Source organism: Portunus trituberculatus, chromosome 30, assembly GCF_017591435.1.
Source record: "Portunus trituberculatus isolate SZX2019 chromosome 30, ASM1759143v1, whole genome shotgun sequence".
In the NCBI taxonomy this organism is placed as follows: Eukaryota; Metazoa; Arthropoda; class Malacostraca; order Decapoda; family Portunidae; genus Portunus; species Portunus trituberculatus.
Genome location: NC_059284.1, coordinates 9,315,645 through 9,330,987, shown reverse-complemented (window position 1 = coordinate 9,330,987; position 15,343 = coordinate 9,315,645). Strand labels below are relative to the sequence as shown.

At 37.2% G+C, this 15,343-nt stretch overlaps 2 protein-coding genes across 2 annotated transcripts; both read right to left on the bottom strand.

Annotated features, from left to right (window-relative positions):
• Positions 1-25: 25 nt before the first annotated feature.
• On the bottom strand, positions 26-9,350 carry LOC123510994 (GTP:AMP phosphotransferase AK3, mitochondrial-like). The gene is made up of 4 exons (XM_045266589.1): positions 9,099-9,350; positions 6,526-6,695; positions 5,074-5,196; positions 26-2,762 (listed from the first exon to the last, which is right to left on the bottom strand). Exons 1-4 carry the CDS (start codon positions 9,238-9,240, stop codon positions 2,535-2,537), a joined length of 663 nt encoding a protein of 220 aa, XP_045122524.1. The 5' UTR covers positions 9,241-9,350; the 3' UTR covers positions 26-2,534.
• An 808-nt stretch (positions 9,351-10,158) lies between these two features.
• Positions 10,159-14,945, bottom strand: LOC123510993 (glyoxalase domain-containing protein 4-like). The gene is made up of 7 exons (XM_045266588.1): positions 14,738-14,945; positions 13,604-13,653; positions 13,030-13,136; positions 12,512-12,670; positions 12,246-12,401; positions 11,770-11,945; positions 10,159-11,290 (listed from the first exon to the last, which is right to left on the bottom strand). Exons 1-7 carry the CDS (start codon positions 14,825-14,827, stop codon positions 11,141-11,143), a joined length of 888 nt encoding a protein of 295 aa, XP_045122523.1. The 5' UTR covers positions 14,828-14,945; the 3' UTR covers positions 10,159-11,140.
• Between the last annotated feature and the right edge of the window lie 398 nt (positions 14,946-15,343).

Genomic DNA, 15,343 nt, shown 5'->3' with positions numbered 1-15,343 from the left:
AGAATTAAATAAAATATGTTGACCATCAAATTTATGGTTTATTGACATTTTGAGCTCGATGACGTGGATTATTTGACGAAGCAATACAACATTTGATAATGGTAACTGACTAAGCAGCAACACCAGTATGAAGTGCAAGAACTATATATGTTGTTCCAGTCTTGCCTGGATCATATTGCACGTAACATTCCAGAGGTAGCAAGTTACCTAACCTCTGCCTACTCCATCATCCCCTTACATACTGCATAACTTATATCAGAGTACACTCACTCCCTGACACATTACTGTTTTGGAAGCCCATCTTCAAGGGAGTCTAGGTATGATAATCTATAAAATCAGTGATCACTGATTACTGAGACGTACTTGGCTGTTGCCTTGTAGAAACCTATCACCACCAACCCACTAAGGTTGTGGGGCATCTGGATAACAACTGAATGATTGATTGATGGCATAGTAAAAGTAAAAGTGGAGTAGGGACACACCATACTCGCATGCAGCATCAACACCCTTCCTGACCTCACTGGCCTTTGAGCCTTTGACATATAGTAAAGTCTTGTTTTACAAGATGGATTAGTTATAAAAAAAATAACATTTTCAAAATGGACATGTAATTTTCACATCCTTACCTAATTCTGTTCATTATGCTAACTTCTTACTGTGTGAATGTAGAAAAGTCAGACAATCTATGCTAGAATCATGTGATTTAACAAATCATGTTGATTTTTAATTTACATATATAGAGGTCTTAATAATTTCACTGAAAAGAAAAAAATTCTTGCTTCCTAAGCAATAAGGTTACCAATCATCTGAATCTGTTTAAAGATAAAAAATCTTTGAATAAATAAGGCTGAGATAAAAATACAAGTCCTTTGTTCATGGAAACAAATATAAATAGCACCCATCACTTCTGCTCTTGCTAATGTTTGAAGTTTTCTAATATTTGCCTAAACAGGTAACAATTAGGCATAAACAGGCACAGGTTTCTTCATGATCTAATCAAGAAAAATTCTACTCAAAGCATGTACGATTACTAAACGGCTACATAAAATATAATTCCCAACAACTTGGACAAGAGAATTCTTTAGTCAATATTTTCCTATCACTTCTGCAGAACTTAAAAATAACATAGAGCATGAGGTATTACAAGGCACTTTTAAGAATCTTCTAGTGTCCAAAACTAATTACTTACTAAAATCAACAATAAAAGCACCCATGACAATATTAATAAATACACGAGGATCACGAGGAACAACACACTTCTAAACACAAAGCACCCACCTAACAACACCCAAACCTCTTCTCAGGCCATACCAAACCTGGTGCCACAAGCTACACGTCAATTTCCTTGGTATGCAAAAATGGAAAAAAACTTGATAATCACATCAATCCTACACTTTTGTAAATAAAATAGAAAATGTTACTTATGGCTCAGAAATTTAAAATATGACTAAACAATCACATTTCAGTCTCACAGTGGAAGGAAGAGGTTTGTTAGGAATGCAGGAAAGAAGGGTTATACTCCTCTGACTTAGAAACTGGAATGACTCAGGGTAATGCGGTGAAATTTGCTATAAATGTTGTACTCCGAGTTTATGGCAGTGAACTTTGGAGATTCAAATGTATGAGAGCCTGTGAGAATCTAAGTGGATTTTCTGTTTTTGAACTTTGGATCATTTCTATGCCATAAAAATTATGGGTATGTGGCAGATCACACATATGGCATCATTAATAAAGGAAAGAGAGTAAAGGGAAAACAAATATGGAAGAGAACAGTTAAGGGAAAAATTTACACGATTTTGTGGAAAACATAAATTTCGTTAACAATGAGATAAATCTGGTAAGGAAGGACAATGCAGTTCCCTCAATATTAGATTTGAATGAAAATAATGACCATAATACTAATAGTGGCTCTGGAGTGCCATTAAATAATTCTATTATTCCACATTTCTAGTGAAGCAAATTCCATATCATGAAAAAATTAATCCCATGATGCCATACCAATAAACATTGCAATCTAATTGTGAAATGTATGGCACTTATTATTGAACTGTATTTCTTGTAAGGCAGTTATTCATTGACTCACAATGTAAAGAAGCTGCAACTGGAATGATAAAAATTATTAGAAATTTACACAATGAAAACAAGACAGTGGAGAAAGTCACAAAGCATTATTTACTGACATGAATAATCAGTTATGATGAACATAACCCCGATAGATCAGCACCAACGTGTATTATGAGACGCACCTTAACATGACTCAACTTCAAACACCTGATCCTAATTTCTCATCCACCTTCTATCCTTCTATCACATTCTCCAATACTTCACGATACTCAAAGCTCATAAATCTAACCTCAGGAATGCCACTCAACACAACCAATTCTAGAATGCATAAATCATTAAAGAATTTGAAAACAGGACCAGAAGCAATGATAACAGTTTTAACTACTATACACAATCACAATTTAGCACCTCCTGTTAGTAACTTGAGAGGCCACACCAGCCTGAGCCAATAAGCTGTGAGCACCTAGCAATTAAAATGGTCCTCCATGAGCTGGTATGTAGGTCTGGAGGTATTTGTGGACACGTGGATATATTTCATTTGACATAGTGCCGTGGAAGCATTCAAGAAGCCCTTGCTCCTCATAAAATTTCTTTAGAGGCCCTGTATTGGCTGCATAATATTCCAGACGCCGCCGCACTGACTCAGCCTTGTCATCCTCCCTCTGGACCAGCGGCTCTCCAGTCACGTCATCCTTGCCCTGGTGTGTGATACCAGAGATAGAACAGGATGCTAAGAAATATTAGGAAACTGACTTGAAGATAAAGGTTTTAAATCTCTCTCTCTCTCTCTCTCTCTCTCTCTCTCTCTCTCTCTCTCTCTCTCTCTCTCTCTCTCCCTCTCTCTAAACATCTAATCAGTTTTCCATTTTCACAGAAAGACTAATGAAAAAATATCCATTTAAAAAAATGGAGTTAAAAAAAGATACTGAACTGGAATAATGGTAAAATAAACATAATAAAATACTAAATCAGTGGCAAGTAGGAAAAATTTGCTGAGGAGCTGGAATGAAGTACTACATCCATGATGACATGTGAAAAAAAAAAAAAAACATGCCTTTTACATTAGTAATTAGTGCATTTGTGTGCATTTCCTTGCTTGTATTTGAAGGATTCAGTGAGACTGGTGTGTGTGTGTGTGTGTGTGTGTGTGTGTGTGTGTGTGTGTGTGTGTGTGTGTGTGTGTGTGTGTGTTTACCTAGTTGTATCTACTTAGTTGTAGTTTTACAGGGCCTGGGCTTTATGCTCGTGTGGCCCCATCTCCATATCTACACTTATCCAATCTTACTTTAAAAGTATGCACACTCGTTGCAGACACTACTTCTTCATTCAAACTGTTCCACGTCTCAATACATCTTTGCGGGAAACTATATTTTTTAACATCTCTCAGACATTTTCCCTTTCTCAGCTTTTTACTATGCGATCTTGTGCTTCGAATGTCATATTCTTCTCTCAGGATCAGTTTCTCATTATCCACTTGGTCCATTCCGTTGATCAATTTATAAACTTGTATGAGATCCCCTCTCTCCCTTCTTTGTTCTAGGGTTGGTAGATCCATAGCCTTTAGTCTCTCCTCATGTGTCATGCCTTCAAATTCTGGAACCATTCTTGTAGCCATTTTTTGTAGTCTTTCCAACTTCCTTATGTGTTCCTTTTTATGAGGGGTCCACACTACTCCTGCATATTCCAATCTGGGTCTTATTGTAGTACTTATCAATTTCTTCATCATTTCTTTGTCCATGTAGTGAAATGCTACTCCAATATTCCTTAGCAAATTATGTGTGTCTCTAAAAATTCTATCAATATGGCTTACCGGTTGATTGTTTTCTTCCATCGTCACTCCTAAGTCCTTATCCTTTTTTACTTTCTTGTGTGTGTGTGTGTGTGTGTGTGTGTGTGTGTGTGTGTGTGTGTGTGTGTGTGTGTGTGTGTGTGTGTGTGTGTGTGTGTGTGTGTGTGTGTGTTTATCTAGTTGTATTTAAGTGTGTGTGTGCATGTGTGTCTACTTAGTTGTATATATCTAGTTGTAGCATATGAGAAGGGAGCTATGCTCATGCAGTCCCATCTATTATCCCAAAAATTTTCCAACTTCATCTTAAAATTATGTATTGTTGTTGCTTCAGTCACTTCTCTATGTAACGCATTCCAGCTTTGACGATTCTGTGTGGGAAAACTGTATTTCTTCACGTCCCTCCTTCAAGTGCCTTTATTCAGTTTCTTCCTGTGCACCCTCATGGATCGCTTGTCATGCACTATCAAATATTCTTTGTCATACTTGTTGATTCCTTCTATCAGTCTAAACTTTGCAATCATATCTCCTCCAGGGACATCAGATTCAATCTTAACAATCTTTCAGACTTGGAACCATTCTTGTCACAGCCCGCTAGATCCTTTAGCCTTTTAATATCTTTCTTCAGATTTGGTGATCAAACCACTGCTGCATATTCCAACCCTGGACGTATCATAGTTACAATAATAATCATCATAGCCTCAACAATGTATGAAAATGCCACTCTTATATTCTTAAGTTGATTCTAAGTTTCCCCCACAATTTTAATATGTGCTTTTCCAGTGACATATCATCCAAAACAATTACTTTTAAATCTTTCTGTTTCTTTTCTGGATATTTTCTTCCCCCAACTTATAAACTCCGACTGGCCTATTTTTTGCTTTCCACAAACTCCAATACACTACGTTTTCTTACATTGAACTCAATTTTCCATTTCTTATTCCATCTGTAGATTTTATTCAAGTCTTCTTGGAGGAAGTGTGTGTGTGTGTGTGTGTGTGTGTGTGTGTGTGTGTGTGTGTGTGTGTGTGTGTGTGTGTGTGTGTGTGTGTGTGTGTGTGTGTGTGTGTGTGTGTGTGTGTGTGTGTAGAACAGAAATACAATCCCAAGGAGACCTCTATGAGAGCTATTTCCTTAAGGGAGAGCATACATAAGACATAAACAGACAAGGCACAACGACAAGGGGTAGCTGAGAAGAGACACCGCACCATTAACCCACTTACCGGTACTTTGGGCGGATTAAACTCAGTGTGATAAATCCTTCCTGAGGGCAGGTGTGTCCAGCGGCCCTTGATACGTTCTATTATCACCTCATCTGGGACCTCAAGGCTCAGTACCAAGTCAAGCTAGGGAGACAGGCATCACAACAACAGGGAGGCAAGACAGAGGTACGATGCAGGCGTGTGGCGTACACTCGGATACGCTACACACAAGCAGGCTGGGACAGAAAGCTGCAGCAAAGCAATGTGCAACTGCTATACATAGCCTTTTTAACTATCTAAATATTTAGAGAAGCTGTAAGATGTAGAACGTGAATGTGTTAATAAATATTCCAAAGATATTTCCTTATTACTGGACATTTCCTTGTGTAAGGCAGCAGTAGTAAGGAAACAAGCACACCTGAGTTACAGGTTTGACCGTGCTATGTTATGTTAATAGTAGAAGCTTCTATCTATTTGCACACACTGCCATGGATTTTCTTTTTTTTTCCCTTGTATCTAATCTTTTCTATCATTTCCACTTTATCTTCACTAACTGAATGGTATCTTAATTCTTGTATCTCCTATTCTGTTGTTATTGTTGAAAGTTAAAGTTAAAGTTGGCTGGAGAGCATCACATCTGAAGCTCTCCAGAACGTCAGCCAGGTGAACCCAACTCCCCAATGTGGTGCTCCAATCACAACAGTAACCTCCCAATAAACAGCTTAAACTCATGAGCCAAGCAAGCCTCAGTCTGGTGACCTTAGCAATGCCAGACCAGCATGTTACCAATGTACTAACAAGACGCTTCCATAATTTTACTGTCATCTTACTACAGTGTGACCTACTAAATTTATTTCATACACATAGTATTTACTTTTTTTTCTGCTTTTGTCATCACTGCAGCTGTAGTGATCCTAAATATCAGAAACAAAAACTTCAAGAAATCATCTGTGTAAAATTGGATTCTTAGATGGAAAGTTGGCAATATCAAATGAAGAAAAGTATGTATGTACCTAAAAATAAATAGTCATCCTTCATATAATTTTTGAGAAATGTTCAATCAGTGTCTCAACAATACAATATCTAAAGGGCATAGTTCCTTAACATATTATGAAGCAACATACATTATATAATCTATAGCTCTTCATACAAAATCATAATATATATTCAAGCATAAAAAGAAAGAAAACAAGAATAAAAAGTGATTATTTGGTAAATGTTTCATCATGCTAGCTACTCACTAACTAGCTTTAATCATTATCAATAGCTAGAAAGCTCAAACTTTTTCTAATCTATGCAAAAAAAAACATAAAACTCTGATATAAAGTAAGTAGTACATATCTAACAAAACTATTACCAAATCTTCAAACTATTCTAAGGAAAAATTTTTTTCATGTCAAAGAATCAGTCCCTACCTGTAGCCTGCCTCCAGCCCCACTCTGCCCTCACACACACGCACACAAACACACCTACCTTCTCATGCTGATCAAGAGCCTCTGCCTGTGGCCGTGTGCGAGGGAAGCCATCCAGAAGCCAGGTGGAGGTCTTCAGGACGGACAGTTCAGATGAGATCAGTTTGACCATCGTCTCATCAGGCACCAGCTTCCCAGCCTTCATGTACTTCTCTGCTTCTTGCCCAACATCTGAAAGGATTACATCAGTTGACCTACTAACTCCCCAGGTTTGCAGCAGGAAAGTCACCATGTGAGGTATTTAGCAGCCATATACAGACATAAAGAAGAGCCTCCACATGCTTATTATTAACTAGGGTAAAGTGTCCAATAGGTACACAAAAAATAAAAAAATAAAAATTTTTTTAATTCCCTTCCCATGACTGTACTCTTCCCCAAAATTTCAGAATCATGGCATGCCCAGTCTCATATTTTGCAGGAATGGTTGTAGTTTTATGTGGCACAAAGTGTTTGTAAATATTGTTATTCATTGTTGAGAAAAATAGGGTTAAAATCAGTGTGTACCTGTTTTTTCTGTGTCCAACATTTATGCAGGTGATCCAATAGGTACTCTTGGCCTTTTAACTCAAAACACTATGATAGTAGAGTGGTTTCTCTCGACATATGATACACTTCATTCATTGCTGTATTGTATTTCTAAAAGATTCTTCTTTCTGTAACACAGTTTTCCAAGGGTAGTATCATGGTTCCATTCACAGATTAACATGATTTCTACCTAATCAATAGCAAAAACTCTCTTACAGATAAATTTTATAATTTCTGTGGACTTTGAAAAGTAGTGGCCACATAACATATCTTTTCAAAAGGCTCTTATTTCACTCATACCAGTTTTTAAGTGTTTTTTTTATGGTTCTCTTGAAAGATTACCTTGATTTCTACCTTAACTGCAAAAACATTAAAAATCATAAATTTGATCATCTCTAAAAATAGTGGCCACATAACATACATTTTCAAAAGACTTATTTCAGTCACACAGTTTTCTAAGGGCAATTCAATGGTTCTACTGACAGATTAATATGATACCTACTTCATCAGTAATATAAAAACTCTTACAAAAAAAGTTTCTCATCTCTGTGGACTTTGAAAAACGGTGGCCATATAACCTATCTCTCTAAAAGATTCTTGTTTCAGTTACACAGGTTTTTAAGCATAGTGTAATAGTTCTATGGGCAGATTAATATTATTCATATTTTACATATAGCAAAAACACTCATACAAAACAAGCTCCTCATATCTGTGGCAACCTATATTTTAAAAAGACTCTAGTTTCAGTCACACAGTTTTTAAGAGAGGTTTAATGGTTCTATTGACAGATTACATATATATCTACCTTATTAAAAGCAAAAACACTCTTACAAACAAAGTTCCTCATACCTGTGGACTTTGAAATATAATGGCCGCAGAAATTGTATTTTTAAAAGGCTCTTGTTTCTGAAACACAGTTTTTTCAGGGTAGTATCATGGTTCCATTCACAGATTAACATTTTTTATACCTTATGAATAGCAAGAACACTCTTACGGATAAATTTTATCACCTCTGTGGACTTTGAAAAATAGTGGCCACATAACATTTTCAAAAGACTTTTTTCAGTCACACCAGTTTTTAAGGGCAGCTTAATGGTTCTACTAACAGATTAATATACTATCTACTTTATGAAGAGCATAAAAACTCTTACGAAAAAGGTTTCTCACCTCTGTGGACTTGAAAAATAGTGACCACATAACCTATACTTTTAAAAGACTCTTGTTTAAGCTTAAAAATGAGACCAAAATTTAATGCCAAAGTGTTATCATATCCTGAGAGGAAATTTTTAAATGCCAAGTGTGTACTTCATGGTCTGATTCATACTCATTGGACACTTTACCCTGTAAAAGAGCTATACAAATAGATAGATAGATTTATTGACCATCTCAAAGGTAAGGCATAACTGTAATTTTTTTGGCATTTCATTGGGTTATATTTATATTTGGTTATGTTAATATCCTTGTGGGGGTGTGGGGGGACGAAGCTCCCCCAGCTAAGAGAGGTTAGGTTTAAAACACTTGTAACCTTAAGCAAAAATTCTTCTATAGGGTACAGAATAGGACCCATATTTTGCTGCTTTCTCATCCCCCCACCCAACATTCTCTATTTCCCAAAGGCCCCTGAATTTATTAAGAATGATTATCACTTACCCCAAAATTGAAATATTACAAAAAAAATCAAATCATACAGACCCCTTGACACCGAGGAAATAATACAAGGGAACACAACAGAATGAAAGGCGACACGTAAGAGCAACAAACAGTTAGGTTTGATAGAGACCACAGCAGACGAACACCCCATCATGACATAAGGAGGTAAGGGTAAATTTACAGTCTTACAGCTTTATAAGATGAGAAGGGAGCGAAAAGCCATGTTGATGTTGGTGTAAGACTAATAATACCGAAAAAAAAACCATGAACTGGAACACAATTGAATGAAAGGACACAAGATAAACAAAGGAAGGAAGGAAGGAAGAAAAGGATGGATGGATGGAAGAAAAATATATAAAAAAAAGAAGGAAGGATGCCGGGCAAGAAGCGTGCACTTACCGGTCCTCTTGAGCACCTGTGACCTGAGGATGTCGCCGCTGGACATGTGTTTGAGGCCGAAGTCCCTCACGATCCTGGAGGAGATGGTGCCCTTGCCTGACCCCGGCGCCCCCAGGATGACCATTTTGAACAGCTTGCTCATGGTGGATGCGTGTCACTCCCTCAGTGCCTCGTAGTGACCGCACATATGCTTATCACAGCTGCATGTCACTGCCCCAGCTGCCCCTCCTCTCCCTTCATCTGACTATAAGCTCCTCTACTGACGTGACGCAGGTACTATTGGAACCCACAACCTGTAACTAAGGTGAAGTAAACCCTATTGAATTGTCTACCTAGTACTTATAAAAGAGTTTGAGTGTCTTTTGTGTATAATTGATGCTCTTTTGTTTACTTCATTTTTATCTTTCTTGTACTTATTGAAAGCCCAAGGATAGCTATCAGCGCGAAATATGAAATCTCTCGATTGTCACGTGACAATCTTACAGCAGGATTTCTCAATGGAGGGCACAGAACTCAGCTTCTCACAATAAGAAGTTGGTAAGTTTGCGTTAATGTAACAACAAATATTCCATGTTAGTGTTTTGTTCTCTTTTGCAGCTGTTTTACTGTCATAGTTTCTCATTAAGTAGTAGGCAAGTGCTAAAGCTGTGATCACACCAATACATTCCTTATTGTTGAGTGGGTTTAGTAAATTTTGATAAAATATTCATGAAAATTATAGAGTCCATTCATTTATGATTTTCAGTCCAAACAACTGTTACTAGTATATTTTATGTCTTTTCAAAGCTGCACAACTCAAGGGGACCAAGAGAATCCAGATTATTGTGGAGACAGCCCATGAAAATAAAATGGTAAAACTTCATGAGAGAGAGAGAGACTATTATTACACCTCACAGAACACTTGCTAACCATTACCCAATCTCTGGGTAGGCCACACCATCCTGTATACTTTACATGCAGTGCCATTACTAAAACTCAGCCCCTCTTTTCTCTGACTTGAATACTGTGCAAATTCTTTTTATACTTGTCCTCAAAATGTGAAAATAAAACCATGAGAAAATATCTTTTCTTCAGTACACAACATATCCATTGCATTTATTACAAGACAAATGACACAGGATTAAAGTTGCCCCAAAAAAATTGACATACATTCTTTACCTTGACTACACATGAGAAAATTTCTAACTTTTCCCCAAAACAGCTGATATAAAACATACGATCAACATTGCACTCCAAAAGACCTTGATTTGGTTTTAGTGGTTGCAACACTACCACTGTGCAAAGCTAAAGTATAAGAAGGCCACAAAGACTAAAAAGGATTATGATATGCAAGAAAGGGATAGGACAGAATCCTCTTGTAATTATCATATTTAGGTCCTAAACTAAGCTGATCATGTATAAGTTTACCTCAATTCAGTAAACCTCTATAGAATAAAGCTGAGTCTCCTAACAATTATATAGACTACAATATTTTTATAACCAAACCTATTTGTTTTCATAACCTTCCATTACCCATATATTCATTTGCACGTGAGTGAGGAAGTAGTGCAGGAAGACAGACAATTCATGGCTGCTCCTGTCCTGCTCCACTATGCTAGTCACTCTAAGGCTTACATGGGGTTTCCTGATCACCTCTGGAATATCTAAAACAATGCATGCCAGGGAAATACACTTCTATTTATTTTACTACCTTCCAATTTATCCATGTACTTAAAATATCTATATTTAGACCAGTTGAGTCTATGGTGAACCACAGAGGCTGTAGATCACTTAAATAGCCAACTTCAATAAACATATTGACATGATTGCAGGACTAAGTACAGTTATGCTAAACTCATAAGTTCCTATCAAACGTCAGTTCACAAACAAAAGGAAGACCACAATCACCTTTAAAGACATGCACAGAGGATACATTCAACATTACAAGGAGAATAATTCTAGATATATAAAAAGTGGTCATCAATTATCCCTCATTAAAGCAGACCAATACAAAAGAGAAAAATGCAACCATAATATCAAGGCAGTTGTGATTCTTGTCATGTCTACGCAGCAGCCTTCCCACCCTTCTTTGCGAACCATTCATCAGACTTGTCCTTCTCCATGGCTTCATTGAGCAGTTCATCACCTTTGGGGTCCACTGCAGACAGCTGCCGGAAGCCTTCATCTCCCACAAAGCAGATTTCATGACCATCCTGGAGGTGTGCAAATTAAACATAGAATGTAAATCTTTTAACACATTCATAACTAATTCCATTATGGTATTATAGGAAACAGTCTTGTAGCACACACTGCCACCAAGTACAAACAATACTGCACTGTAAAGGGTAAACAAAAGAATAGAACAAGGGAACTAGGAGCCTGTTTTATACTGTATAATTTCTATGTATAATGAGACAAGCTGTTTGTGTCAGCACCATTTAAGATAGATAAGCAGTCAATTAATTTCCTTGAGATGCTGGCTTGTAACTTAAGTGGTTACTTTTCTATACAACAACAGTTACTTGATTACTCATTAAACATTTTTAGTGGTGTTCTCTTCCTTCACTTCTACAACAAAATCCGTAGTAAAATGTATTTAAACCTGCCTTTCATAATACATAGTTGTTATTAAATCTTGACCAGTCAGTTACATGTGCATATGAAACAGGGTGGACATGTTAAGTAAGCTCACCGGGTCTGCCAGAATGACCACCTGGACTGTAGCCTTGCCAGGCGTGTCCAGGGAGATGTACGGGGTGATGATGGTCTGGTTGGCATCCTTCATCTTCTGCTCAATGCCTGGCAGGTCACCTCCAGGAGCAGAAAAGGCGATCCGTCCAAAAGCCTTGGCATGATTTACTTCCCCGCCTGTAATAAAAAAAGATTACATCTCTATTGCTCTAACTTCTAATGGGGTTTTCCAGTTCTTCTCTATACCGTACTATTTTTCTTTTGTTTTATGTAAATATAAACAGAATCTAAAAAGGCGCAGCATATGTTTCTAATACCTATATGATATTTCTATAATGTCAATGAGGATTTACCAGTTATAAAATATCACAAAGTATGTTCTGAGCTAACACCATACAACAGTGCAATAATAGGTCATACAAAATCAGAAAGAAAAAAAAAACAGTGCGAGTCAAAACAAAGCAAAACATTCCTCACCAATGTCCTGCAGCACCAGTTTGGCTTGAGTCTCACAATAGCCTAGTGTTGCACTTTTGTCAGTCTTGCTGTACACAGTCATGCCAGCCAGATCCTTCCAATATTCCACAGACTTCTCCAGGTTGCTGCTAGCCAGGACAACTTGCTGCACTGGGTCTGTTAAAGGAGGATGCTAAAGTAAGATCATGACATCAGTACTTCTTGCACTGTAGCTGCTGCTTCTTACACTTTAACCTTGAATTGTCTCTGTTTATACAACTCTGTACCTTTGTCAGCAGGTTGTGGCTTGTGATTAATGATAAACTTGTAGCCACCAGGTGCCTCAAGGACACTATGGTCTCCCTCATCCTTGACTGGCCAGTCGTTCTTCTTGGCTCTCTCGACAGCCTCCTGGGAATCGATGTGCATTCCTAAAAAGTCATTCCCTGCAGAGTAAATAGATCTAAATGTCAGATATTTGGCAAACTAATGATAATGATTATACTTCCTTCTGCATTCATTACTTAAGCCTTTCCCTGAAGTATGCAACAATTCACATTAGAAAAAACAATGTATGAAATCTTTACAAACACCTGCAAGACAAATAATGATGAAAAGAATGGCTTTCTCATTTTTAGGCAGTATGATGTTTGGAGATGGCTGGAGAACAAAAGAAAAGTCATGGAGAGGATAGTGATTAATGAAAGATGTGCCACGTGACAGTGAAGACCAGTGTTTCATTTAATTTTTACATTCAACAAAAAGAAATAATGACAAACAAATAGATGGCTAACTGATGACATACCCATTTCATACTGGGAGACACCATAATTGTAGGTCAGTTCACACACAAAGTGGTTGTCCTCAGCCCCATACCCTATCATGGTCTTGCTCCACTTCCCATCATATGGCCTGCAACATGAATACTTTGTCATTTTTTACTGTAACACAAATACTCTGTCCTTTTTTTTTCTTTTACTGCAACATGAATACTCTGTAATCTTTTCTAAGTCTATGGTTCAATAAGACAACAAAATATCAATGAGGATCTGCCTTTTTCTGCATCTATAAAAATGGCAAAACCTAGATCAATTGTAGCATATAGAATACATAACTTGGAACTATATGCTCTACTTATATCTGGAATTAACTAACACACTTGAAGGATGAGTAGTGATGATGGTAGATAAATCTCAGGTTGACCCAAGAACAGTTTTATTACTCTATTCCTGGGTCAACCTGAGATCACCTAGCCCCATCATTACTCAACTGTCCATATAACTATCTCAGTACTACTTGAATGTGTAAGTGTTTGGTAAGGTGTCTTATAAAAGCACATACAGCAAATCACAATACTGTTGAGAGAGCTTCAGACTCACCCATTGCAGGAAGCCTTGCAGCCTTCATCAAACTCCTCATGGCGTAATACCTATGAAGAAGATGACCAATTAAATGACCATTACAATTGGTTACTACTACTTGTCCTAAGATCTTTACTGAATCTTTTCAAAACTGTGATTCAATGCATAAGATTAATTTTTATGTTGTAAGAGATATACTGAGAGAATATTTCATTTTTGTTCTTAAAAATGCTACTGTAAAGATGACAAACATAATCTTTGTATTTTCTTTTCTCTCCTTTTTAATCAGAGGTTGTTATCTTATAAGGATCAAGATAGCATGTATTTTAGGGTTAATTCAAGTGATCCATCTGACAGTCTCTCTCTCTCTCTCTCTCTCTTGCAAATACTTTATCCATGCCAAAAGAAAGTTTAAACCTGTTGATGACTGAATTTTGTGGATACTTTAATACCAGAATAATTTTTCTACTTGTTACTACATAAAGGCTGTAGTAAGACAGAATTCTAAGTAAGCAAGATCATTATGAAACACTAAGAACAACATCTATGATCTCATCTTTCCTCTAATGTTGATAAGCACTGGTTTTCTACACTCAGTTTATCAGAATACGTATGAAATGTGTATTCTTATTATAACAAGGAGTTTGGTAAAGAATGGTACATTCATACATGAGTAAAAATTAGTTATGTAAATATGCTTATCCATATGCAAGTTAAGATATTGTTTAGAAGCAATAAGCACTCTTTTAGGTGAAGTAGAGAAATATTGTATAACTATATTTAATGAAAAAAAAAATGGTTATGTGATTATACTTCCTCAGAGCTTGTATCTTCCTCAAATAAAGGATATATGACACCTTTTCAAAAGTGTAATGCGTCATATCAAGCTTAATTTACATCTGATTAGGATTAGAAATGTTCTTATGGACATGCTTACCTAATCAGACACTCAATATTTCCTCCAAAATCGTTAATTACACTCTTAGACAATCTGAATCTCCGAAACATGATCAATGTGGACTCGCACGTCATGGCTGGCAGTCAAGTGGAGCTTGTCATCACCATCAAGTGTATATAACAACTGGAAGGTTCAGGAATCACTTTCGTAATGCAACCTGTCAGCACACTACCAACCACAGTCCTCTCTCTTACCTTCATCCCCAAAACATCTCTGTAGAATTTGGCGGTGGCCTTCCGATCCCCAATCTTGTAGACAAAGTGTAGAGCTCTCCTTGACGCCATGGTAAATGTTAGTTATGGAAGAAAGGGGTGGATCAGCAGCCTTCACTGCGGGTGTGCTGTCAGCGGGACCCTGGGAACGGGAAGACGACCACGCGACGCTCCCCCTCCCAGTCACCGAGGCCGACCACTTCTTGACAGTTGCCGTTCGGTTGCCATTTCAGTTTTTTACAGTTTAGTTTACACGATACATTTATAACACGTTCATGTTAACAGACTATTCGTAGCTGGTGATTGCAAGTAGGTCACCTAAAATTACACAACACTGCACCTATCACAACACAAGAATAATAATATATCATGTAAACCACCCAAAGACGTCAGCGGTCATTGACTAATTAACTTATGTGCATGGTATTACATTAAATGAAACATCAAGGATGTCTCTTGCTGCTAAGCCAAGTCTTTCTGGCAATAGTATAAGTCAGCCTCGTTACAAATTATATTTCCAGCATTTTCGTAATAACATTACCTTGATCTCGAGGCGAAGATTTCCAGTACTATAAATTTATAGGTTCA

Bases quoted from the DNA above. Each gene is read 5' to 3' on its own strand.
- LOC123510994 (XM_045266589.1), bottom strand. From the start codon at position 9,240: ATGAGCAAGCTGTTCAAAATGGTCATCCTGGGGGCGCCGGGGTCAGGC. The intron at 5,197-6,525 runs GTAGGTGTGTTT...CTGTCTCCCTAG, and splicing joins CTCTTGATCAGCATGAGAAG to CTTGACTTGGTACTGAGCCT. The intron at 2,763-5,073 runs GTAAGTGGGTTA...ATCACACACCAG, and splicing joins TTAATCCGCCCAAAGTACCG to GGCAAGGATGACGTGACTGG.
- LOC123510993 (XM_045266588.1), bottom strand. From the start codon at position 14,827: ATGGCGTCAAGGAGAGCTCTACACTTTGTCTACAAGATTGGGGATCGG. The intron at 12,671-13,029 runs GTATGTCATCAG...TTTACTCTGCAG, and splicing joins TGTCTCCCAGTATGAAATGG to GGAATGACTTTTTAGGAATG. The intron at 11,291-11,769 runs GTGAGCTTACTT...GCACACCTCCAG, and splicing joins TGGTCATTCTGGCAGACCCG to GATGGTCATGAAATCTGCTT.